The 24,744-nt window shown below is 39.9% G+C and overlaps 1 protein-coding gene and 1 long non-coding RNA gene across 7 annotated transcripts in view; one reads left to right on the top strand and one right to left on the bottom strand.

Annotated features, from left to right (window-relative positions):
- Nucleotides 1-24,735, top strand: part of LOC106895218 — a 27,032-nt gene extending 2,297 nt beyond the window's left edge. The window contains exons 2-6 of one of the 3 annotated variants that reach the window (XR_001413392.1): nt 6,685-6,741; nt 7,969-8,081; nt 9,914-10,011; nt 19,406-19,497; nt 24,597-24,735. This is a non-coding gene — a long non-coding RNA (uncharacterized LOC106895218). Of the gene's footprint in view, nt 1-6,684; nt 6,742-7,968; nt 8,082-9,913; nt 10,012-19,405; nt 19,498-21,568; nt 24,320-24,457 lie in introns of those variants that run through there. The other 2 variants (XR_001413391.1, XR_001413390.1) reach the window with 2 other exon arrangements.
- Nucleotides 5,918-24,744, bottom strand: part of ITGA6 (integrin alpha 6) — a 47,620-nt gene continuing 28,793 nt past the window's right edge. For 3 of the 4 annotated variants that reach the window (XM_014954453.1, XM_014954451.1, XM_014954455.1), the window contains 20 exons: nt 24,484-24,694; nt 23,851-24,044; nt 23,624-23,712; nt 22,743-22,870; nt 20,970-21,065; nt 20,410-20,471; nt 18,999-19,156; nt 17,969-18,124; nt 16,542-16,657; nt 15,673-15,862; nt 15,505-15,588; nt 15,222-15,301; nt 14,995-15,072; nt 14,796-14,898; nt 13,507-13,680; nt 12,398-12,496; nt 11,947-12,057; nt 11,765-11,863; nt 11,298-11,423; nt 5,918-8,020 (listed from right to left, as the gene is read on the bottom strand). In XM_014954453.1, coding sequence (XP_014809939.1) covers nt 7,862-8,020; nt 11,298-11,423; nt 11,765-11,863; nt 11,947-12,057; nt 12,398-12,496; nt 13,507-13,680; nt 14,796-14,898; nt 14,995-15,072; nt 15,222-15,301; nt 15,505-15,588; nt 15,673-15,862; nt 16,542-16,657; nt 17,969-18,124; nt 18,999-19,156; nt 20,410-20,471; nt 20,970-21,065; nt 22,743-22,870; nt 23,624-23,712; nt 23,851-24,044; nt 24,484-24,694 — 2,513 coding nt within the window. In that variant the 3' untranslated portion in view covers nt 5,918-7,861. Of the gene's footprint in view, nt 8,021-9,678; nt 9,809-11,297; nt 11,424-11,764; nt 11,864-11,946; nt 12,058-12,397; nt 12,497-13,506; nt 13,681-14,795; nt 14,899-14,994; nt 15,073-15,221; nt 15,302-15,504; nt 15,589-15,672; nt 15,863-16,541; nt 16,658-17,968; nt 18,125-18,998; nt 19,157-20,409; nt 20,472-20,969; nt 21,066-22,742; nt 22,871-23,623; nt 23,713-23,850; nt 24,045-24,483; nt 24,695-24,744 lie in introns of all 4 variants that reach the window. The other variant, XM_014954452.1, reaches the window with a different exon arrangement.

Raw genomic sequence — 24,744 nt, 5'->3', positions numbered from 1 at the left:
AGCCTTCCGACCCTCAAGCAGATCAACACTCCCACCTAGTTTGGTGTCATCTGCAAACTTACTGAGGGTGCATTCAATCCCCTTGTCTAGATCATCAATAAAGATATTGAACAAGACTGGCCCCAAAACTGAGCCCTGAGGGACACCACTGGTGACTGGCTGCCAACCAGATTTTACTCCATTAATCACAACTCGCTGGGTACGGCCATCCAGCCAGTTTTTTATCCAGCGGAGGGTACACTTGTCTATGCCAGGATTCTCTAGTTTCTCCAGGAGAACACTGTGGGGAACGGTGTCAAAGTCCTTACCAAAGTGTAGGTAGACAATGTCCACAGCCTTCCTCTCATCGAGAAAGCGGGTCACATGATCATAGAAAGAGATCAAGTTGGTTAGGCAGGACCTCCCTTTAATAAACCAATGCTGGCTGGCCCTGATCCCTTGGCTGCCCTGCACTTGCCTTAAGAGCTCACTCAGGATGATCCTCTCCATGATCTTTCCTGGTACCGAGGTCAGGCTGACAGGCCTGTAGTTTCCGGGATCATCCCTCCGGCCCTTCTTGTAGATGGGCGTCACATTGGCCACCCTCCAGTCATCTGGCACTTCTCCGGTTGACCACGATTGTTGATAGATAATGGAGAGAGGCTTGGTGAGCTCTCCTGCCAGCTCCCTGAGAACCATTCTTATCTTCCAGCCCAAGAAGCTGAATATCCTGGGAGTAGCTGGTCTGATTATTAAAGACAGAGGCAAAGAAAGTATCTCAGCCTTCTCCTCATCCTTGGTTGCAAGGTTTCCCCCCGCATCCAGTAAGGGATGCTCAGTCACATTCTCTGTGACTCTCTTTTTGGTAATGTATTTATAGAAACTTTTTTTATTGTCCCTTATATTAGTCGCCAGGTTGAGTTCCAGCTGGGCTTTTGCCTTCCTGATTTTTTTCTCTATATGTCCTAACAAGATCTCTGTACTCCTCCTGAGTTGCCTGTCCCCTCTTCCAAAGGTGGTAAACCTTCCTTTTTTCCTTTAGTCCCATCAAGAGCTCTTTGTTCATCCAGGCTGGCCATTTTCCCCGGCCTTTAATTTTGCGCTTCATGGGGACAGCCTGCTCCTGGGCCTTTAGGATTTCCCTCTTGAAGAGCGTCCAGCCTTCCTGGACTCTTTTGTCTCTCAGGAGTACTTCCCACGATACTCTTCCAACCAGGGTTTTGAACAGGCTAAAGGCTGCCCGCTGGAAGTCTAAGGTGGAGGTTTTGTTAACCCCCTTCCTTACCTCACTAAGAATGGAAAACTTAACCATTTCATAGTCACTAAGCCCAAGATGGCCTCCGACCTCCAAGTCCCCCACTAGCCCTTCTTTGTGAACAGTAGGTCTAACAAGGCACCTCCCCTGGTAGGCTCACCTACCGTTTGTGTCAGGAAGTTATCCTCCATACACTCGAGGAACCTTCTAGCCTGCCTGCTCTCTGCTGTGTTATATTCCCAGCAGATGTCTGGTAAGTTGAAGTCCCCAACTAGAACAAGGGCTGGCGTTTGTGAGACTGCAGCCAGCCGCTTATAGAACACCTCATCAACCTGCTCATCCTGGTTGGGTGGTCTATAGCAGGCTCCCAGCACAAAATCACCTTTGTTAGCCTTCCCTTTCACCCTTACCCATAAACACTCAACTTCATCGTCACTGGAGTCTATCTCTGTACAGTCAAACAACTCCCTAATGTACAGAGCCAGGTTGCTGGCAGGTTTTGTTTTGTCACTGCTTGGAGACATCCCCTAGAAGCTCCAAATAGTAACTCACGCTGCTCAAGTTTGTAATAGTTCCTGCTTATGAATTGCTGTGCCTAAAGCCCATTTATAGTGGCCTCTCAGTTGTACGAGTTTAAAGCAGTGCCTGCAAGCAGTACGTTGGGTTTTTGTTAAGTTGTTGCCGTTTCTTATGATGGGTCTGGATTGGCTTCATCTTTTATGCCTGTATGTTACTGTCTTGATGCCTGATGTTTCAGCTTCCAGGCATGCCGTAAAGGCTGGCCTACTGCCTAAAGTTATCTTTGGACAGCAGTCCCCAGCCAGAAAATGTGGCAAAGGCTGTCAGAGGCTAAGTAAATCATTGCAATTTGTAAGCTAGAGCCCGTTCTCAGTGATGTAAACAGTGAGCACTTTTCTCAGGGAAAATCATGCAGGATGAGCAGTCACAGAAGTCACTGTAGATAAAGAATTGTGGATAATTCTTTAAATGCTGTGTTCAGAGCAGAACAAACCCTCTCTGTTTACCTAAACACATTTTCTTGGTCTTGTTTAAACTACTGATCAGATGACAGAACATGTTTACATGGATCAGTAGAACATTGGAGAATATTTTGAAGTCTCTTTCTCTCTTCTCCCCTCCACGCCCCCATCCCTTTTAAAAACCTGTTTCTCTCACTGGTGATCTTCTGGGGGCTTACTCTGATCTGAGCCAGTGTGACACTAGCTGGAGTTCTGAGGCACCAATGTCTGTAAATTCTTATGCAAACCAAAAAGGAGAAACGTATTATTTTTGTCATTTGGCACTTTTGTACTCATATTCCTGCTTATTGGTGTTCCTGAAATTATAATACATCTGGATCCATAATTTAAATGGGACAGAACAAATCAGACATCAAGATAATTGAAAACATATCATTTAGTTTTAACCTAAGCATTTTCATTATTATTTTCAGTTTAAGGTTTAATAAGATAATTGGGAGCGTAGCGTTCTTGCAGGGTGTTCCATAGAAAGACTTCTTGGTTTGTTAGGGTTTATTTATAGTATTACCTTTACTGGAAGTTGCCGTTCTTGGTTGCTGAGTGTACTGGTGGTTTTGTTCTTTTCCTCCCTTTCTTCCAAAATAGGTGCATTATAGATTAAGAAAAAAAACTTTAAGTTGCCGGGTACAGATATCCGTAGAATCTCTCTTTTCTTTCAGTGTTTGACATGCTTTGCTATAATGCCTGCCCAGTCATCTGGTCCATGTATCCATGTCTCTTCAGCTTGTGTGCTTGCTCTGCACAAAGGCTTGTCGTTGTTCTGAGGCTTTTGTCAGTAAGTTCAGCCCCTTTTTTGCTGTTGCCGTGGTTTAACCTCAGCCGGCAACTCAACATCACCCAGTCGCTCGCTCACTCCCCCCCGGTGGGATGGGGGAGAGAACTGGAAGGGTAAAAGTGAGAAAGCTTGTGGACTGAGATAAAGACAGTTTAATAGGTAGAGCAAAAGCCGTGCACGCAAACAAAGCAAAACAGGGGTTTCATTTGTTGCTTCCCGTGGTCAGGCAGGTGTTCAGCCATCCCCAGGCCAGCAGGGCTCCTTCACAGGTAGTGTTACCTGGGAAGACAAACACCATAATTCTTAATGTCCCCCTCTTCCTCCTCAGCTTCACGTGCTGAGCGTAGCATCACGTGGCAGGGAATCACTCTGGGGTCAGCTGTCCTGGCTGTGTCCCCTCCCAGCTCCTTGTGCACCCCCAGCCCCCTCGCTGGCCGAGGAGCATGAAAGCCCTTGCCTCTGTGTAAGTGCTGCTCAGCAATAACAAAAACATCTCTGCATTATCAACACTGTTTTCAGTGCAAATCCAAAACATAGCCCCGTACCAGCCACTCTGATGAAAATTCACTCTATCCTAGCCAAAACCAACACAGTTATGTTAGAAAATTCTTAGGGTTACATTTGTTTGATGCGGCTTTGTTTTCATTTTGCAGGAGTAGAAATAAAAAGATATAAAAATGGCAACAAAGCTGGTAAAAAATATGTGGCTTCTGTGTGTTATCCAATTGTAGTAGATTCAAGAAGAGCATGCAGATGGGTTATTTGTATCCAGTCTATAATTAAAGTTCAGAGTTTGTGAATTTTTGTCACGTACAACTTTGTGACTCAAGATCAGAAGGCAGTTGGAAAAAGTTTATGGTTTATCATGGACAGCTTTTTCATCCATAGGGTAACTATACTAGGTAGCTACTGAAGCTGAGCGCTAACTTTTGGTGGGAGCAGGAACAGCAAAATTCTGTTGAACTAGTGGCTGTTGTTGGGGGTGCAGTCAGCCACAGGCTGTCTCCTAAGCTGGCTGGCAACGGTACGCTGCTCAGCTCTGAAATGTGAACTGTTGGTCCCCTCCACAAGAAGCCGAGCACCATCCCACAGCAAGGCCACCTCTGCTTGTTAAAAACTCGGTTCTCTGACTGCTGGGATCTTTGAGGCAGGTACAGCCCTGAAAAGGTGCTGGTTGTGAACAACCATTTTGCAGAGCTACAAAATGAAGGGGGAAAGGGGTCTGTCTTCCAGTATGGAAGATGCGAACTGTGGCTCCCCCACCCCTGTGCAGGGACAGTATCAGCCCCTGGCTGGAGACGAAGGCTGATTTCCATGGTGCTCTCTCAGGGTAAGGAGTTGCTGTCTTTTTCTCACGAGGCTCACGGTTAGGACTTTAGCAAGGCTTACAAAATCAGTATACGATTATTAATTACAAATCCAGGCCCTGGGAGGACAAATGGACATAGAAAGATGGCTGAGGGCTGGGATAAAAACTGAAGCAACTGCTCACGCAGCTACTGTAGGGAAATATCTGGCTCCCGTGCTTGTTGTCACACGTGGGTGTGTTGCCTGGCAAAGGCAACCAAAGCCTGTCCATGTGCCTCTCCAGGCCCAGAGCACGGGGTGCAGATGCCTGGTTGTTTCATCACAGTTTGTTCTCCTGTGTTTTGCAAACCAACTGCTGATACTCTCACCTACTCTGTGCTGGGAGAGTTTATTTATTTCAGTTGTTTGTACGTAATCCTGTTTCCTTGTAGCCTGTCTATTTTTGGTTGAGAGCTGCTGCTGTGGTGAGGGTTGGCGTTACAGCCTGGGGGCTCTGAACAGGGAGCGGAGTTTCAGTGCTGCCTTCAAAAGCTTCCCTTCACCTCATGCGCCGAGTCCTGACCCTTGCATCTCAGCACCCTGTCCCACCTCGTCTTCCACGTGCAGCTTCTCCACAGGTGGTGGTTGAAACGATGCTGCGATGGTCCCTTATAGTGAAAGCCTCTCTCCTAAGGTGTGTCTCCTGTGCTGTGACAGTTAAGCGTGTGTGATGGTATTGCAGTTTACCAGCAGTTGGTTCATGGACGTTAGGCTTATATAGAGTGTGTGTATATTCTATACATATATATATATATACACACACACACAATACGTATACATACAGAGAGCAAGTATAGTATACTAGGTTTTCTGTATCCGTGTCTATATGCATATATACTATGCACGTAGACTATTATGTACTATACTACAGTGTATATAGTATATACTACTGTATCTAGTACTGTATGGGTTTAGTATATACAAGCATATATAAAACCCAATATATTTGTACCGTATTTCTTATGATCAGCTACTTAACTGCTCTCCCAGTCCGTATTTCGTCTTCTTGTGGGCAAATGTTTGTGGGTTTAGTTATGTAAATAAGAGTAATTGTTTAATAAAAGTAGACTGAGTCCGCATCTTTGACATGCTCTTAAAGACCGAGCAGCACCTTCTGGTTCTAGTCCCGGCAGTTTCTTGGCTGCAGCAACACACGCTGGCCCAGCAGGTCTCCTCCTCACCCTTGTAGCATCAAAAGCAAAGCAGCCTGTGAGGGTTAACATCTTAAAAATGGAGATGAATTAGAGGTTTTTATCTGGGGTTTTTTGGTGTGGTGGTGTTGGTTGGTTTTTTTTTCCCTGCATTCTTTTGGCTTTTCTGTTTTTTTTCTGTGGAGTTGAAGCTGTGAGGGGGAGACTGTGTGTTATCTCCTGCCACTGCCTTTGCATACGGAGGGCACAGAGTTATGGCCATACTGGGAATGAGGCAATTTGTTAAAAGCTTCCAGCTTGCTCTACTAGTGAACTTAGCTATAGCTACCTCAGTTAATTATGGTAAGAAATCACTATTACCAAAACAATGTTTAATTTAAAAAAAAAATTTATTTCACACTTCTATACAAGTATCCACAGGCAATTTCTAATCATGGAATGACGTAGCACTGCTAGCTGGTATAAAAAAGTTTGAGATAAAAGTATACCAGTGACATGACTCATTTTTCAAGACCTTTCAGTTTAACACGGGTAAGACATTCATGTTCTTAGGCGAGGGCCACAATCTGCTTCTAAATCTAAGGCTATCGGTCAAGCTTCTTAGCCCCTGATTAGCCTGGCTTCTGGTGCTGCTGAGCCTTTTGGCAAATAAGCCAGAATTTTAAAAGCTCAAAAACCGGGGAACAGCTAAATACATGTGTAAGCGTTCATAAAATCAGGGTCACAATGTACTGAGATTATTTAGTGGGAAGAAGAAGAGTCTAGTAAATTAATGCACTTTCTCTGATGATAAATTTTTAGGTGATCACACCTTCCAAGAAGGTATGTTCAAAGTTAGTAGTAAAAATAAGACACTTGACAACTGCCCTCCTAGCAGGTTTTTACCCTACGAGGGGAAAAAGTACCAAGAGGTTTTTGCATAGTTCAAATTACTAGCAATTAACCTGCACACTTTTTGAGCAGAATTTTGTTTCACATGGAACAAACAATTGTGAACTAAATATTCGTTCTTAAATAGTACCAACACTTTAGAACATGGGTAAAAAATAAACTCTTTAAATAGTCTCATCAGTTACATTACAATAACTAAATTACTGATAAACATAACATTGTGGTTTTACTTTTATCAACATTCAGGTATTCAAGACGATTCAGTAGTCTCAACGTGGATCAGCTCAGATCCCCGTAGTTAAGGTAAGTCAGGCATTTACAGCCTCCTTCAAGTGCTGAGTAACGGTTGCAGTAGTCAATGCCTTTTGCCAAACAGGAAGTCTTCACAAAGCTGGAAAGCTGTTTCCAGAGAACCTCTCACTTTCTTGCAGTAAGTATAAAATTGGATCTAAAAACGCTACTTCTGCTTGGTGTCCAAATCATAAAATAGTCTGAAGTAATATACAAACCATGTTACAAGACCCGATAATTCCTAGTACATAAAGTTACAAGTATCAGGAAGAAAAGCCCCCGTACACATTACTGGAATAAATATTTACAATTTTAGAAAGCATTGGCACCTTCAGTGATGTATTACAATGCAGTAAAAGTCTCAGGTCTTGTAATCTGAAGTTCAAAAACACAGTGGATTTGAAGGTTCAGTTAAGTCTTTGGCCTAACAGTTTGACTCAAAGACATGATTTATAACAAAAATAAATACAAAAATGACTAAAATATATATATATACAAAAAGTACATCTAACAGTCAAGCCTCTCTTTAAAAAAAAAAAACTGTGTATATTTTTGTGAGCAAGAATCACAATCTGATCTTAAAAAAAAAATCATGGAGCAACATGACCTATTGCACATGTAATTTAAGATGATGCTTTTTATTAAGCCCTAACTACTGCAGCAGGCAAAGTTTATGACTAAAGAAGATTTGCAGGTCTTCAGATTATATTTGAACAAAGTGTGTTAAGGCCACCCTGTGTTTATAATGATTGACTATGCATTGAGGGAAGGATGGAGAACTCGTCTTTCCCTCAACCATGCATTCCTTGCATACCTAAGAAGGTTAGAATCACAAGAAAAGGTCCACCATAGTAGTTCTGCATATTTTGCAGAAAAGACCCAAAATCAACACAGTGTCTTCTAAAGGGTGAGTTAGATTTGAAGGGGAAAAGAGGCAGCCTGGAAATTAAATAAAGCAAATAAAGTCTGCTGAAGCAATTTTAACTGTGCAAACAAAAGCCTCAATATAAGTAGTAATATCTACACTCAAATGGTGAATGTCCTTAGTGTTTGTAGGTCTAACTCCATCAATATTCCATTAATGAAAACAATTAACCTCTATCTGAACTTTGTGGATGAATTTTTTTTGTCCCTAAGAATAACTTTCATTTTCATTCCATTTTGTGAACCACTGTTTTGTGTCAAGGTCCTTGCATTGCCCATCTTTGATCTGTCGCTCTTCTTTTCGAATTCTTACAGCATGGTATCGGGGGACACTGTCTTCGTACCTGGAGCGCTGGAAGAACCCGCACTGGGGCAGAGAAGAAAAAGGACAGTTTAGGATTAAGTTCTTCCTTTGCACAGACATACAGGTAAGAAAATTGACAACAAAAATATGTAAGCCAAAAGTGTAGCGTGTGTAGCTGTAAAAAACGTGTGCCAACAGCTCTATGTTAGTTGTTCCAACAGCAGCTGAAGACAAATGGCATAGTCTGACAATCCAGTAATCTAATAAATTAAAAACATCCCATCCACTAACCTTCTAAATTTGTTTTACAAGTCTTGTGAGTCCTTCTTATAAAGCTATTCATTCATATAATGAGATAATTTAATGCTACACAAAGAAACAGATAGTTCAGGAGAGCTTACTTCTCCTCAAGCAAAGGTAGGTCAGTACTTCAGTATCTTCCTGTAGGGTGACATGATTTACCTTTAAGAAGGTAAATCAGAAGGACTTCCAGGGCCTTCAGGAAAAGTTACACTAAGGCCTTGTTTTTCAAAGCACTGTCCCAACTCCAGTCACCTGAACTAATTCCATGTATGCAGTATTAGAACATGAGTTTTGCTATAGCTTAAAAAAGACATAACTTGAACATTTTGTGGTGTGCCATGACACAACTCTCCCTAGATGAAATCTAGTACAGCTTATTTATGCCCTGCAATTTTATTATTTTTTTTTATTCAAAGACACTGTAAAAACTAATTTTAACTATTGAGGAATGAACTGAAATTAATTTTCAAAAGAAAATTGAGTTACGGCCACAGTGTTACAAGGATGCTGACTGGTAAACACTCAACTTTACAAGCTTATGAGTCACTGATGTCAAGATTAAGGCTGAGAGACGTTGTGCCATCCAGCTGTCATTAGATACTGCTAGGAATAAAAAAAGATTAAAGTGGCAAGATTTTGTTCATAGTATTTGGGGTAGTGGTTGTGTTTTTTTTGTTTGGGTTTTTTTAAAAAAATTAATAAGATTATAACTTACATAGAATTGAATTTTTAAAAAAATTACATCCAGACATAGACCAAATCTTTAGCCATCTCTTAGTTAAGATTTCATTAAGCATTGTTTTGACATATTTGAGTTAAGAATTCCTCCCCACCCCAATCCCAAGCATTGCTTAGTATCGTGTACATGCATGTTACATCTGAAGTTGAATAAGGGTTGCTAGAAGCGTAAATCATCATGCATCTAGTAGCTTCAGCAGAGGATAGTGTTCCTAGAAAAATGTACCTTAGAATTGAAGCAAAACAGATGTTTCCACAGCAATTAAATCCGCATTATGAAAATACCTTTCATTATAAGCAACATGTATCTTTTAGCATGCACTAAAGGTTAGTAAAGCAATTTTTTTTTCATTGCCCACATAGTCTTTGCTGTAAATCTTAACTCTGCAATGTTGATTACCATCTCCCAGGCTTAAAAAAAAAACTTCCTTGTACTGTTAAAACATAAATAAAAAAAGACTTAAAAAACATTGCAACAGATCAAGATGTTTTCTAAAGAAATAAACACTTGTGTTTGTTTCCGTGCACCAAAAGCTGAAAACCTATCAACAGAACAAGCAAGCAAGTACGATAGTTTGAAATCCAAAAGTTAATAGAACTTGTGCAGTAAAAGCTTCACAGTTAGCCACCGCAACCAGAGCATGTGCCACAGCTAAAAATTAAAAAATATCATCAATTACCAATTACAGAAGTAGATCAATACTATGCATCAGAAGTAAGCCTCTCTTTATCAGATGGCTGAGCATGGATCTCAGCCTTGTGATATGTGGCATCGTAATGATCTTTCTTATTTCTCTTGAAGAAACCACACTACAAGGAAGCAAGGTATTTAGTCAATTTTTGTGGACTGGAAGAAGTCAAACCTATGAAAACTGACATAAATTACTGAACTATCTTCCCATTCTCCCTTCACAGGCCAAAAAAAAAAAAGAAAAAAAATCACAATTCTGCTGTTTCTAGATCTGAAAACTTCTTGGACTAACTCGATCTGTAAAATAACAGAATTACCTGAGGTAAGGAATATTATTTTAGAGGCATTTTGATAAATTTGTAATGCATCCATTGCTTTGGAGTTTTGTGGGTTGTTTTTTAGAAACACTTTTCTTAGACAAAAAAGTGTGTCCGTAGCAACTAAAGCTGGCTGCCAAGAACAGAAAAAAGTCTACACAGAAACCTGCTTGTGGACTCACGGACAGGACAGACAAAAACATAGGGTATAACAAAATCCAGTACTGCTTTGCTGCTTTGACCTGTACAACACAAGCGTTTGTCTTAAACCAATCATGTAACTTTCCTTGAAGTACCATGTTTGTTCTTCGTAAGATGGCACAGCATTTGTCATCAAAAGCAGCATTTTACCCTGTGCATGCCTGTGTGAAAATGAGTGTATTTTCACATACAGTGAAACACTAGTGATCACAATCCAACAGCCCACCCAAAGTATTAATTCATCAGGAAATTTTGCAGCAGGGCCTGGACATTTATTGGAACACAGGGGAATCAGAACTATCCTGTGGGAAGCAACCTGCAGCAAACAGTAGCTCCTCAGCAAAGCCAATCACTGCAGTTTCTCCAGAAGAAAGCAACAGACAGGATATTCTTCACCTCTTCTTTCTTATTAACCTTCTGCTCTCCCCTAACAGCAAATACTAACTGCCTATGCCTGTAAAAACTAAGTATAAAAGGACTGCCCTGTTATACTTGGAACCACAATGAGTTGTAAAAATGCCAAAAGGTAGTTAGAAAAATAGGTACTTGATTTTTTTTTTCTTTTGGAAATTGTTAACCTTTTGTTATACACACTTATTTACTCCTTTAGGGTTTCTGAGATGAAAAGCCAGTACTACAGAAGTTCACCAACACACTTGGCTATGTATCATTTCTGTCCCTTTTGGTTATTTTCATCTGCTGTCAGTTTAATGCTACTTCTAATGTTAGGAGAACAAAACCCTGCTAAAACATTTGTAGGTGTAGAACTTCATGTGAACTACCTAACTGCAAAAGCTCTAATTAGCTGTCAAAGTAACTATGGGCTCTGAATAGTTGTCTCGTGTTTTCCCAGAGCTCAAAATACTTCCTTTTGAGGATGTGGAAAAAGAAAAAAATTATAACAAGTCTTCCCATGTAACTGTTTTCCTTCCAAATGTTGCAAAACTGAGAAACTGATAATGGTAATGTATGGTTTGGGCAGTTTTGTTCTATTTTGAGTCCCAAATACAAACCAAAATACTTAAGTAGTTTGCTGTCCTGTCAGTTGTAGACTAGGAAATGTAAAATAACCAAATGAGTAAAAACTCACCTTCCATAGTAAGAATACCAACAGTGCGAGCATCAGTACTCCAGCAAAAATAGCCACTGCGATGATCCACCAAGGTACTCCTGTATAAAGTGCAACTGGTTTTGCAGGAAAGACAGTAACACGCACCTAAAGGAGAGAAAATATGTGGAGATGGAAAGAGCATTTCAGCAACATCCATGTTGAATATAAAGCTGCAAGTTACAGTCATCTGTTCTCTAACAAGATGACTGATCTCTCAGCTACAAAACATTTTTGAAGAAAAAGTTCCTACTGATATCATTTCAATATGGTAGTGGATTTTTCCAACCCCGTTAACAAGTAAAAACAATCACTAATTCAAAACTCAGTTAAAAAGCTAAACTTTTAGCTAATTTTGTTGTAAAATGATGGGGTTTTCTTCCATTCTTTCAAATTAGCTGGAAACATCACAACCATCACATATGGTTGGCATTAAATGTTGAACCTACCTGAGCAGCTTCATTTGTGAGTTTAACGTTCTTAGCTGCAGCAGGAACACTGACCGAAGCCCTGACAACAATGTCCAGGTAGTTCATTTTGGAGTATTCCTGTTCCAAAATAAAATATGGACATTAGACAAAGAAAAGGAAAGAACTTTGAGCTTTCAAAAATGTCAGGTAAGAGGACTTACTTCTAAGAAAGTGCTGTTCCACAGCCTGGACCGCAGCACAATAGATGCTTTGCTGTCTAAACCTTTCAGGGGACATTTAATGTCCACGCAGCGTGCGTTCACATTGCAGTCCTGCAATTACACATTTCTGCATGTAAATAAAAACACATCCTCACAAATTGTTTAAACACTCTCCCCCCCAAGATTAAAAATTGGATTATATGCAGTAGAAAATACAATGAAGATGCTATTGCCTCTTTTATTTTAATGTAGTAACTACACAGGAATAACTTCCTATTTCTCTCTCATCAGAAAATAATCTAAATGGTCAAATTTTAAAAGCATTGATCACTTGGATTTAAGATAAAAACAAAGCAAAGAGATACCTTCTTTCACCCCGCCAAACTCAGAAAAGCCCGTTATGAGTGCAGGGCAAGGTCTCTGACAAGACAAGTTGGTGCAATATGCTTACCAAGGTCATGTATTTCCTTTCTGAGAATAAAGAAAAGGCTTTGCTGTCTGTAATCTGCTTCTCTGCAACCTCACGTTTCCTTCTTGAGTTATGGGATTCCTAAAAGCAGAAAGAAATTAAAAAACAAAAAGAAGAGTTTTAGTAGTTCATCCTAAGTATCTCTTAATTCTGATCCCATATAAGCAGAGAAATGAGTTCAGTGAGTGCTTTCTTGTTCCAAGATCAGCATGAATGACATCATTGTGTATCCCTACTTACCTACATTTATTGTTAATAGTAGAGTCAGAACAATTACTTTGAGATTACTGAAAGAGAGGTCAACTCACTGCTTTCTTTAATAGGTCAAGAGAGGGTTACATTTATAAAGCTTTCAATGCTATTTCCATCTCTGTTCTATATAAAGGGTATTAATGTTATTACACTAAAAGAGTAAGATTGTGCTATGGTCAGTAGAAGCATTTATTTTTTTTTAAACTGTGTACTAAGTGTACTCACTGAAGGTTTCATTAACTGATGTGGTGATCTGACAAGAATGGGTGCATGCAGTTTTAATGGTGAAAATTAAAACTCCTCCTAAATATCTTAAGATTATATGAAAAAAAAAATGAAAAAGAAGGCTTGGGTTTTAGGAAAATAATCTTGCCAGATAGGCACAGTGAAGTGCTATGAAACTTGCCTGAGAAATTATTTTTTATCACCTTTGTTGTAAAGAAGTAAATTTAAGTGTAAGTCCTTTCTCTTTAAAAAATCTCCCAGGCTGGGGAGATGCTTACTGTTGTATATTGTTTTCTGTGTCAGAACTTGATCAGATTTCAATAATGCTGATGAAATTCATTAAAGCAAGCAGCAATTTCGTCCTGTAAGAGCATATGACAACAGCGCCCATTGCAAGAACAGTCACCGTGACATAGCATCTGTCCTTTACCACGTTACGGTGCGCACATTAACGATTACAAAGTCTCTTAATAAGCTTAAGCCTTGATGTGTTGTTCATGTATCGTGCTCAGAACAGTAAAAATCCTTCTGCAGGCAAGCTCTTATGCCCTGCTGTCACATGCTGAGTGCTTCCATGTTGTACTCATCAATGAACAGAAGACAGGGTAACGTACCGCAACATGCAAACTGTTGATTTCACTCTCGGGCTGACAGGAGACTTTTTCCAAGCCTTTGGAATCTATTTTCATCAAATAAAGCAGCCATTTGCCATTACTAATTTCTTTCGGCCACTGGATGTCCAGGGAAGCTGTACCGAATGTTTTCAGTGGTCTGCCCAGGTTAGTTACCTGTTAAAATCAACATTTTAAACTGTGAGATACTTTTTAAAGATATTTTCTTCTCAATGGAAAGTGTTACTGGTTTGGGCAAGTTTTAAGTATGCAGTGAAAAGAAAATTTAAAAGCAGAAGAAAGACAGTCAAAATGGAGTATAAAGACAAAGCATATACTAAAACTAGCACACCTGGGTAGCAAGTAAATAGTTTAAATGTATGAGGATTAAAATTCCCTAACATGAACTTTAAGCTGTAGATTTTTAGAAATCTGTATTCCTGTGAAACAACAACCACCCCAATTTAGAGCTAACAAATCATTAGTTACAGAACTGAGGCAAATTGCAATTTTATGAGGAACTTTGACACAGAAAGATAACCAGCTCTTGCTCTCCTAAGTCTGGAAGTCGTTTCCCAACATGTTTTTTGCTTTCTTAGCGTTATTGTTCATGACAGCAAGTTCCAAAACAGATATTCTAACTGCTTCTACTTTAATACACGCGAGTAAGTAAGTAGAGGAAGGAAGGATTGACAGAGATGGACTTTAATCCTGACAAACCACTGTGTACAAAGTCAGTAGGGCTGCATTAATGATGTAGAAAAAGCAATAGTCTTACTGATAAACCGAGATTTCACAGAACCAGCATTGTCCCTCCTAGCCTTCTCCTTGATATATTAACTAGACAGCAGACCAAAAGAGTGAAATAGACCCACACATTCCAAGTGGCTCCCACAGTGTCTTCTTGTGCCTGCAGTAAGTGCCCATACTCGCTGTCTGCCTGCAGCACTGGACACCTGGCCATGCCACAGCCAGGGTTCTGGGTTTAAATTTTGTCCCCTTCCTGCACGGGGTTTCGTGCTGTACAACTGAATGTGCATGAACTGCTCCAAAAAAACCACTGTCCAGCCAGCCTCAGGCCACATCCTCAAAAGATGATCGTAAAACATCAAGGCCTGAAGAAGCTCTAGTCTGCAGTCAGATCGCATGTTAGGATTTGAAGAAAATCCAAGAAAACTGGCAAGGAAAGCCAATTTTAAATCCAGCAACTTTCCCAAGTATTCATATGCGTAACAAGAGAAGCCATTCATTTGATTAAAAGTAGCTGTTGGCATTAATCTTAAATTACTCACTCTGAATTCATACTCTATGAGGTTTCCAATGTGATCTTCAGATTTCATAGCACTTTCACCAATGATGTTACCTCCAAAATATACCTGAGAAGGCTTAGCAACTCTGTTCAGGTGAGGAAGAATAATTAGATTTCAATGAAGTCTGCAGCAAAACTGTCATCCCCAGCCCCCTCGATCTGTTACCCTTATCAACACTTACCCAGTGAGCGATAAAAGCAATTCAAGAACCACTTTAGCACTAGCTGTAATTGGAGCCAAATTAACTTGAGTGCTTGTTCTACAATGAAAAGGAAACAATGCCGTTTATTTTACAAATTTAGTGGTTTGCACTTTACTATTAAATTGCTTTTGTGAACTGAACAAATTAATTTGAAATGTTTACAGCTGTATATAAAAACAGAGCATGCACACACAAAGAAAACTTACGTTTCCAACTTCAGATTAATATCCAAGTCTGTTGTATCAACATTAACTTTAGTGGTACTTAAGATCAGATAAAAGGTTACCTAGACAAGAAAGAACAGCCATGGAATATGTAAACCTTTTATAAAAATATATGAATATATGCAGTATTATAGAAATACACCATCAAGTTCTAGAGTTAAAAAGACAGATCCAAATCAAATTTCCAGTTATGACACAAAGAAACTTTGAATGACTGCAGTCAGGAATCAGATTTTATAACTTGAGTAAAATAGGTGCAACTTACATTGGAATTTCTTTTGAAAGGATTTCCAAGTTCACACTCTGCTTGAGAACCATTTTGGTTAGCACCACACGTTAGCTGTTTTTCCTGATGAAACAGAATACATTTATAAGTAAAAATATGCAGAAAATACTTAAAAATTTGAATATCTTTTTTCTTAAAAATACTTACAGGATAAGCCCTCATCTCCCTAAATGCAGAATACGTCAGGCTGTCTGGAAAAGTTGCAATTAGTTTAGCTTCATAGGCATCTTCACCATCTTTTTGTGGATTTCTTGCATCAGATGGATTGTTTGTTATTGTTATTTCCAGGGCAATATCTTTCTGATCTTTCAGAACAAGCACTGGGGTGCCGTTTTCACTACAGAAACAGAGTATATACAGCATTGTGTGCATTCAGAAAACAAACATATATGAAAGTTTGCTTCTTACTATGCTTTACCCAAATGTAATTCCCTCTATTAGGAAGAATTACTGTAAGACCATAAACACATGAATGATGACAGGGTTTTTTCCCCAGACAAGTATTTAATCTCTGAAAGCGGCCAGCAGTTAGCAGGATATAACAGACTGATCTAGGAGGAGGGATGCAGCAGGGTGTTAAGTGTGTGTTAACAGTGAAATGATTTCTCTGTTCGTGTCTCTGTTTGCCTTAGGCTACTAGACTATAGTATATCACATTGTCATAACTCACAATCAAATTTCATCTCAAAAATAGTTAACAGTAGCACACACAATAAACTACTGCAAGGTTTAGAATCTCACTTCTCCAGGGGTTAGAAGCATTTTTCCTGACTTTTAGCCCACACCTGTACAGTTGTGGCCACTCTGTACCCAACTGGAATCCGTACCATCCCTCTTCTAAAGCTCATTCCTGTTCTCCCACCTTCCTCACCCTGACAGATCAGTACTACTGCACAGGGCTGTGTTTGCCAGACTAACAGAACAAAGCTGCTCCACCTCCCAAAACTCTCTCCTAGAAGTTCTTTTAAGCACCTGTTAATAATTTGATTTTTAGCAATACATTGATCAAGGCTTACATCGGTAAATAAGTAAACCTGTCTTCATTTCCTTCTCTAGTGCAAAACCGGTACTGAAGTTTCAGATTGCTGTGGCATTCGTTGTCTTCTCCGCATCCTTCTTTTAAGAACTCCACCTAAATAAAACCAAAGCACTTTTACTGCATGTCATGTAATACCAGCTTAAAACAAGATTTCTGATATGCACCCCATAAAGCATCTACAGGAGAGACTTTCCTGAATAGAGTAAGATTTTAACCTGACTCTTGCTTCTTGCCTGTCAAGAGTATTTCTTTGTGAGACATGGTCTTTGATGCTGATAATATAGAACATTAAATGTGAGTAAAAGGCCGAGTTAGATACTCCTGAGTGAGATGTATGCTTCTAATGAGGAAAAACAGGACCCTCAAGTCTGATTCTTCAGTGAGCACTGAGGAAATGAGATCTTTTACATGACTGCTGCACAGCTGTAACACTGCTAGAGCATTCTATCACAGAAGAATTAGACTGTACATTATTTTGTGATGCAGATGTGGAGACAAGTGTTCACAGCAGGAGGCGATGAATGAGCCAGCAATGTGCCCGTGTGGCCAAAAAGTTCAACGGTGTCCTGGGGAGGGAGGTCATCCTTCCCCGCTTTTCTGCCCTAGTAAGGTCACATCTGGAGTACTGTGTCCAGTTCTGGGCTCCTCAGCTCAAGAAAGACAAGGAACTAAGGGAGAGAGTCCAGCAAAGGGCTACAAAGATGATCAAGGGAATGGAGCATCTCTCTTACGAGGAAAGGCTGAGAGACCTGGGTCTGTTTGGCCTGGAGAATAGAAAAACTGAGAAGGAATCACATCAATGCTTATAAATATCTAGAGGGTGGGTGTTTAGAGGATGGGGCCAGACTCTTTTCAGTGGTGCCCAGTGACAGGACAAGGGGCAACAGGCACAAACTGGAACTCAGGAAATTCTGTCTCAACGTGAGGAAAAACTTTTTTACTTTGAGGGTGGCAGAGCACTGGAAGAGGCTGCCCAAAGAGGGTGTGGAGTCTCCTTCTCTGGAGACACTCAAAACCCACCTGGATGCATTCCTGTGCAACCTGCTCTAGGAGAACCTGCTCTGACAGGGGAGATGGACTGGATGCTCTGAAGGTCCCTTCCAACCCTACCGTTCTGTGATTTCCATTTTCAATCAAAAGTACATTTCCTCCTAAACTTGTTGAGGAGAGAAAAAAAAATTACCTAGCAGCTATACCATCTTCACTTTTGTTGCAAAAAACCCACAGGATCTAGTTCATAACATTTTGTAACAAGTTCATAAGAAAATATAAAATATAAGCCAGTATAAAATATACGCCCAGTATCACCCCAGTTATTTCCTTTTGACATATTTCTACAGTCTTTAAAATTCAGTGATTTATCGAAGTGCAGATTTATGGGAAAATGTGGTATCAAAGACTTACTTTTGTGGTCTTTGTCTCAGATTCATTTGTATTTAGAATTGGTATAAGATCCGGCAGTGCGCTCTCTTTTCTTGTGGACGATGAGCTGGACTCCAGGCCAGCAATTTTAACGCTGACTGATATTGGAATGGGGCGTAGCTTATCTTTAATTTTTTCCTGTTAAAATATTTTAAATGACACAGTTAGTGTGCAGTGCAGAGAAGAAAACACAATTGACATATATTTTACAATAAGCAGTAAAGCAAAACCTTTTCTGCTACACTTCACAGTATTAAAACTGTTCACCGTGTAGAAGCCCAGTGTTTTCTAAAAATGCGCAAGAACACAAGGAGCCTTGCCTTACTCTCTTGTCTTTTTTCTGGCTTCCTGATCTGGTGATTTCTGTCACCATTAAGAATTCCTAGGAATAACGGGTGGTAACTCAGGCAAGTGAAATTCACACTACAACAGTAAAATAACACACTCTCTCCATGTTGCCTTAAGTTCCAGCTCTTTAATTTGCAGTGGTCAAAAGCACCTTGGGGGCTCCTTACTGCTGAGCCATAGAGAATCTGTTCAGCTCCTGGAGCAATGCCACCTTTAAAGGCCAGCATAGCAGCCAAGTCAGAGAGCACATTCTAAGCTTTCTTGTCCTGCTCATTCATCCCCTCCAAAACCCATGGCTTAAAATTCTTCTCCAATCAAGCCACACTATTAAATTCTGTAACGATTACTTCCGTTGGAAACTGCTTTCCATTTTTGGCATTTATTCCCTCTGTATTGTTCTAAATTCGTCCAGCTCTACTGACCTCCAGAGCATGCTGCAACGGCTACGACTTTTATTCATTCTTTGTAAGAAGGGCAACAGGAGGAAGCAGCGTGTGTGCAGGGAATTATAAGGTACTACTTAACTATGGTTGTTTTCTAGTTTTGAAGCTTTATATTGCATGTGAGTTAAGTTCTATACAAAGGTATGGTGAGGCTGAAAAAAAGAGCATGCTTTCGTTTTATAGGGATTTAAGTGAAATAAAAATAAAATACTCTGCCTCACCTGCAGTACAAGCTTTGTTGACACACACTCTTCTGCCTTCTGCCGTATTAGGGTTGTACTTGCAGTAAACTGGTCAGAGAGGTGGTCTTTAAACCGTACCCTAGAGGGCAGGCCTAACTGCCTCCTCTCGTTCTCCGCTTCAAACGTATAGTTGATCTCTATGAAGAAATAAAGTTAGGTCATTATGAAAAAAGATCCCTTACCTTATTAAAAAGGACTCTGATTTCATCAGGTGCCGTCTTACAACATTATTCTACAGACTGTTTCAGCCAGCGCTGGGCTTCACAAACTGTTTTCAGTTATTTATACAACTCTCCATCTGTCCGTTTTCTCTCTCTCCAGTTGAGGGCCTGGTGCCCCGTGCATGTATTTGGAAGAAACTTCTAAACCAAATCCTTTTATTCCAGAAGTATTCCATTACCTTTCCAGCCTGCAGAGCTGGTGGGAGGAGCTGCAGTAGCTGCTGTGGAGCCAGCAGAGGGCTGAGCTACAAAACTTTGTAAGTATTCCCACTCAGCTGTCCTCGAGTTCTGTTTTGTACCAAATAGCACCTAAGCAGCCAGCAGGATTCTGAAGTTTAATTTTAACACTGAAAGCAAGACTGTGACTAGAGCTTTCTAGCTGATGTCGAAGTGTGTTTTGATAGATCTGAACTCTGCATCTTTTAATCATCTCTGTATTCACTGAGCTAATTCAGTGTTGCAAGAATGGGAACAGCCTGTGTGCCAGACTACGCATCTTACAACTGAGAAATTCAAGAAAACACAGCAGGAGAAGGTGGTGTGGGCTTAAAATTCTTCTCATTTCTTCTCAAGATCCTGCACAGTTTCCTGACCTGTAGTAACAGCAGCATTGTAACAAGAAAAAACAGGAGACTTGAGAAACTAATGCTTTACAGTTTTAGCTATATGTATGGCACGGTCTTCCACGTTCCTATTAATACAAAGATTTTTATTTTCAGTTACTGATTTCCATAAAACCATTTTCATTAATTCAGAATACTGATTTACAGGGTAAGTCTCCAATAAGAAATAATGCTTACTAATGATATACAAAATGAGCTTTTAAAACTATTTTCTAAAGCAGCAGTAGCCTAAAGAGGCAAAATGTTTTTGATCTGCATGGCAGCCATTTGCTCCCTGGCAGTTAGATTATCTAGACACCTTCAGTTCAGTCTGTCATCCACAGAACTTCCTAACACACCAACACGACTCTAAATATGTGTTATTCTAAAATCAGATAGTGGAGTAGCTGATCTGCCTCAGTATTGAGTCACTTTTTAAATCTGAGAGTCACAGTCTGAGATGAGTCACAATAATCTGAGTACTGTTCTTCCATGATACACTCTAAAGAAACAACAAAGAATAAACCACGTGACAAACAGATAAAAAAATTTATCTTCAAAACTTACTTATTCTTGGATTTAAATCACTGGGGTTTGCAGTATATTGAAAACATGCTTTCACATCCATCCTATAAGAAGTGTCAAGAAATTAATATTAACTTCAATAAGGCATGGTCCAACAGACTGAAAAGTTTTAATAGTCCATTGATTGATATTATCAGTCTTATGACTGTGGTTTTCATGCTAGAACAGTGATTTGCTGCTTACTAAACTGAATTACAAAAAAAAAAAATGGCTAATAAGTAATTAGAAAAAATATTTTCTGGCATTTGCTCTTACATCTCTACTCAGGAAAAAGCTGTTCAAGTTAAGATACTTATAAGTGTTAGAAGTCTTAAGCTGCAAAGTGACATCCATTTCCAAAAAGGGCCAGTATGAACAGAACATATTCTACACCTTGTGTTTAGCACAGTAGTCACAAATTCAGGAAGTCAAAATTCTTAACCTGCATGACTGTCATATCCCTTCACTTTAACATCATCACTGACTGAACAAATTTTGACAACAGAAAGCTCAATATACCACACCTTCTGATATAATACTTTTTTTTTTTTTTTCATATTTACCATATTTCACTAGGGTCCTCAGGGTTCTTTTTCTTTAGATCAATTCTGTCAGGCTGTACTGTAATGCTTTTTCTAATGCTTATCACAGGTCGAGACCTTCATTTGGGGGAAAAATGGGGAATGAAAAGAAGGGGTAAAAAAAGAAGGAAAAGTTTCTGTTAAAATTAATGAAATAATTCACGTGAATCCCAGATGCCCTCCATGCCTGCACTGATTTGCAACGAAGACACCCCAAGAAACACAAGAGTTTGGCTTTCATAATGGTTAGAAACAAAAGAAAACTACTTAACAAAAACCAACTACAGTTGGATTAAATGCCTGACAGGGAAGCGGGGTACATTAATGCGATGTTGTGATTGACATTTTATACACCTGTGAAAAAAACAGAAAATTCAAAGTGATGGCCCACCCCAGTGGTAATTCAGCCCCTGTGAACAACCATAGGTACTGAAGTGCATTCAAATTAATGTTCACAACAGCTTTAATGTGGAGCCTGGGTGGCTGTGGGAAATTATGTTTTCATTTCCTGACTCCTCTGCGTGTAGGCTGTAACCATAATTCAGTCTGACAACTTTTCCTTTCTTTTCCTTTGTGGAAAGGACAAGAAAAGACAGTTCACATGAACAAATGGACAAGCTGATCCTGCTGGCGGTGAAGCATCTAAGGTTGTCTAAAATGGCCATTAAGCCACCTCCTCCTTTTCCCCTTTCACTGTTCATCACCATAAAGATTTTCATTTCACCTTTGTGAAGTTTTTGTACTATTCTTATCAGCAAATAATTAAAGTACCTTTTGAATAAGCAGAACACTTAACCAACTTCCCATCCACTTACTCTGTTCTCTTCCATAAGCAATATGAGTTGCTTTTATTGGATGCTGTTTCAGTGCATTTATGAATATTCCAATTATGTACACAGATACTACACGTCTCAGAGATAGGATCATCAAAAAATTGTAGGAAAGATAATTTTGCCTGAAAGGTAGAGTTGTTTTTAACCTCAAAATTGAGATAACCAATTTTGGTGTTTCTGCTCCTCCTCCTTTGGAACCTGACAGCCACCACTAAATACCTAGACTTGATGCAGCATTCACAGCTCTGAGGAGGAGACAGTCCTCTTCCTGCACATTACTGGTGATTCAACTTAACACTACACTGAACTAGGAAAAACAGTACAAGTCTGCAAAAGACCATGGCCTCCTCCCTAACTAAGGCATGTGCTACAGAAATCCAGAAGGATCTATCTGCAGGGCTTCCTCACAGCTGTCCCGTGGACCCCAGTGCAACCTCAGCAAGGCCATATGCCTCACTGCTTTCGGATCCTCGGCTACAAGAGGGGTTTGGTTTGGTTCTATTGTCAATAAAGTAGGATTAGATGTACGTAACAGCAGCAAACAAAAGCTCTAGCAAATGTATCAGTTAACTTCCCCTTTCTTTGGGTAAAATAATTACTTATCACCCTTAATTCCATCAAAGGGCACGGGCATCCAAGTAAGTTGCCACAGGGCAAAGCAAGGGGACAGACACTGCACTCATCAGCACTCCACAGTAACTGCCCACTGACCCTCTCCCTCTATCCATAGGATAAGGCAGCTTCTCACTGAGGAGCAGGCTATAAGGTAACAAACCCATTTATGGAATCCCCACCCCCCCCGAATTTCCAACTCCTAGAAGGGAAAATACACTCCAGGCCAGCTTTATGTTACTTCTGAGCAGCTTGTTTTTCAAAAACTAAAACCAAACCCTTGGTGTGATTACAGTTCTGTATATAATACCTGAACACAGCCACAGAATCTGAAAGGGAACCAACAGCAATATCAGGGTAGGAATTTTTATCCAGGTCCATGTTTCCAGCAATGGAGTAACCAAAGAAATTAGTGCCTGTTTTTTCACCGTCAAGAATCTAAAGAGCAAACAGATTGAGGGAATTCAGGCATTTAAAAGCTACAAAAGTGAAATAAGTAATAAGTGAACATTGTCTTACGGCCAGGGGGAGGGGCGCGAGTGAGAGGAGATACAAGGGGATAGGACTGCAGAGTTCAGGTAAATGACACTGAAACGCCAAGATGATTTGATTCTCTTCCAGTAAGTTACTTTGCAATCACAGTAGCTACCAGAAATTACTCTTTTGCATAGAAATGTTGCCTAGCTTATCTTTATTTATAGTATTTATGTAGTATAGGCACTTGAAACTGAAAAAGTATTCTAGAAAGTATTCTAGCTATTCTAGGATAACAAGGTTCTATTTCTCACCTTGCAAACTGAATAGAGTGGTTCTCAAGAAAAAAAGAAAAATGCATAAACATTTTTTAATTAAAAAAGAAAGTGAAGTATTAGTAATGAAAGAGAAAATGAAGAAAATAATTATTTTCAAATCCCCAAATTTCTTTCAAAAAAACAAAACTTGCACATCTATATGCCTTTTTCCTTCTCTATATGTTACTGGTGCCAAAGAACTGCCCCAGAAGAAAAATGTCTACTAAAGTCAAGAATTCCTAATCTTTCTGTTGAGCAGTGTAATCTTTGAAGGGTCCTGTGACTTTTCTGCATACCCACCACCCCACCAATAGTAATGGAAAGGGAGAAGTCGGATAGTCCTGTCATTCCTTTAATTTTGTGCAAGACTAATTGTATATTGTAAAGGTTATTTCATTACCTGTGCTGGTTTTGTATTTATTCCATTCTTGGATCCATGATAAATGTAGACTTTGCCAAAGCCATCATATGGAGCCCCTACTGCAATATCTGTTGAAAATAAGTTGCAACATCTAAAATCATTCTTATTCTTTCTGCAGCTTGCAGTCACGGTAAGGGTAAGATGTTCCAAGTCTGGCATTAGCAAAAAAGTCACATACAGTTTTATCATAATAGTTTTTCACTCACCTGGATACCCGTCCTGATTAACGTCCCCAACATTTTCAACTGCGAGACCAAACATGGAGTCAGTGGTTCCATTTAAGCGAATGGGTTTTACTCCTTCCCATTTGCCTTGCTGGTTAATGTAGATGTACACAGCACCACCAATATCTCCACTTCTGTCAAAATACTGCGGGGCTCCAACAACAATGTCTTGCCATCTTAAAATTAAAGAGGAAAAAAAAAAAAATAGTGCTTTTACAGATGTACTGTGAAAAATAAGTGATGAGACTGTGGTCTGAGGGTCAGCTGGCCAAAGAGCTGCTGAACAAAAAGTACATTAAACTGGTTGAGCAACAACAGCTCCACTCATAGTACAAGCTGATTATATTCCCTTTGTGACACCCAAGATCTTCTAGGGTCTTGTTTGGGTATGAGATTTGTTTATACTAACTGTTTAAATTTAAATAAACTTTTTTCTATAATTAGAAATGTAGACTGTGTCCTGACTGGTTCTCTGAGATGCCGCCGTTTCCTCCAGCAAAAGATGGAGGATGGGATTTGGCATTCCGTGTATTTCTAATGCGAAAAACCGAATCAGAAATAAGCCAGATTGCCATTCTCCACTGTACAGGCAGCAAGAGTTCACCGAGGCCATACCCGTCATTGTTGAGATCCACAACAGCAACGTCGTAGCCGAAGGAAGAGGCCAGTCCTTCTCCTTCAAACATGTGCTCCAGTGAAAGTGCTCTCTGATTTTTCTCTTTTTTCAGTAAAACAACTGCTCCGCTGTGGTTGGCTCTTGGGGCACCAGACACAAAAGTCATCTCATCTTGGGAGACAATTCCTTTACCAGAGTCCAAAGAGAAACCTTTAACAGAGAAACCAATAAAATATAAACAAACAAGCAAACAGGTTGTG

The sequence above is a fragment of the Calidris pugnax genome, unplaced genomic scaffold (genome assembly GCF_001431845.1).
Source record: "Calidris pugnax isolate Ruff unplaced genomic scaffold, ASM143184v1 scaffold103, whole genome shotgun sequence".
NCBI lineage: Eukaryota > Metazoa > Chordata > Aves > Charadriiformes > Scolopacidae > Calidris > Calidris pugnax.
Note: the sequence above shows the minus strand (reverse complement) of the source record. Positions and strands in the feature narration are given on the sequence as shown.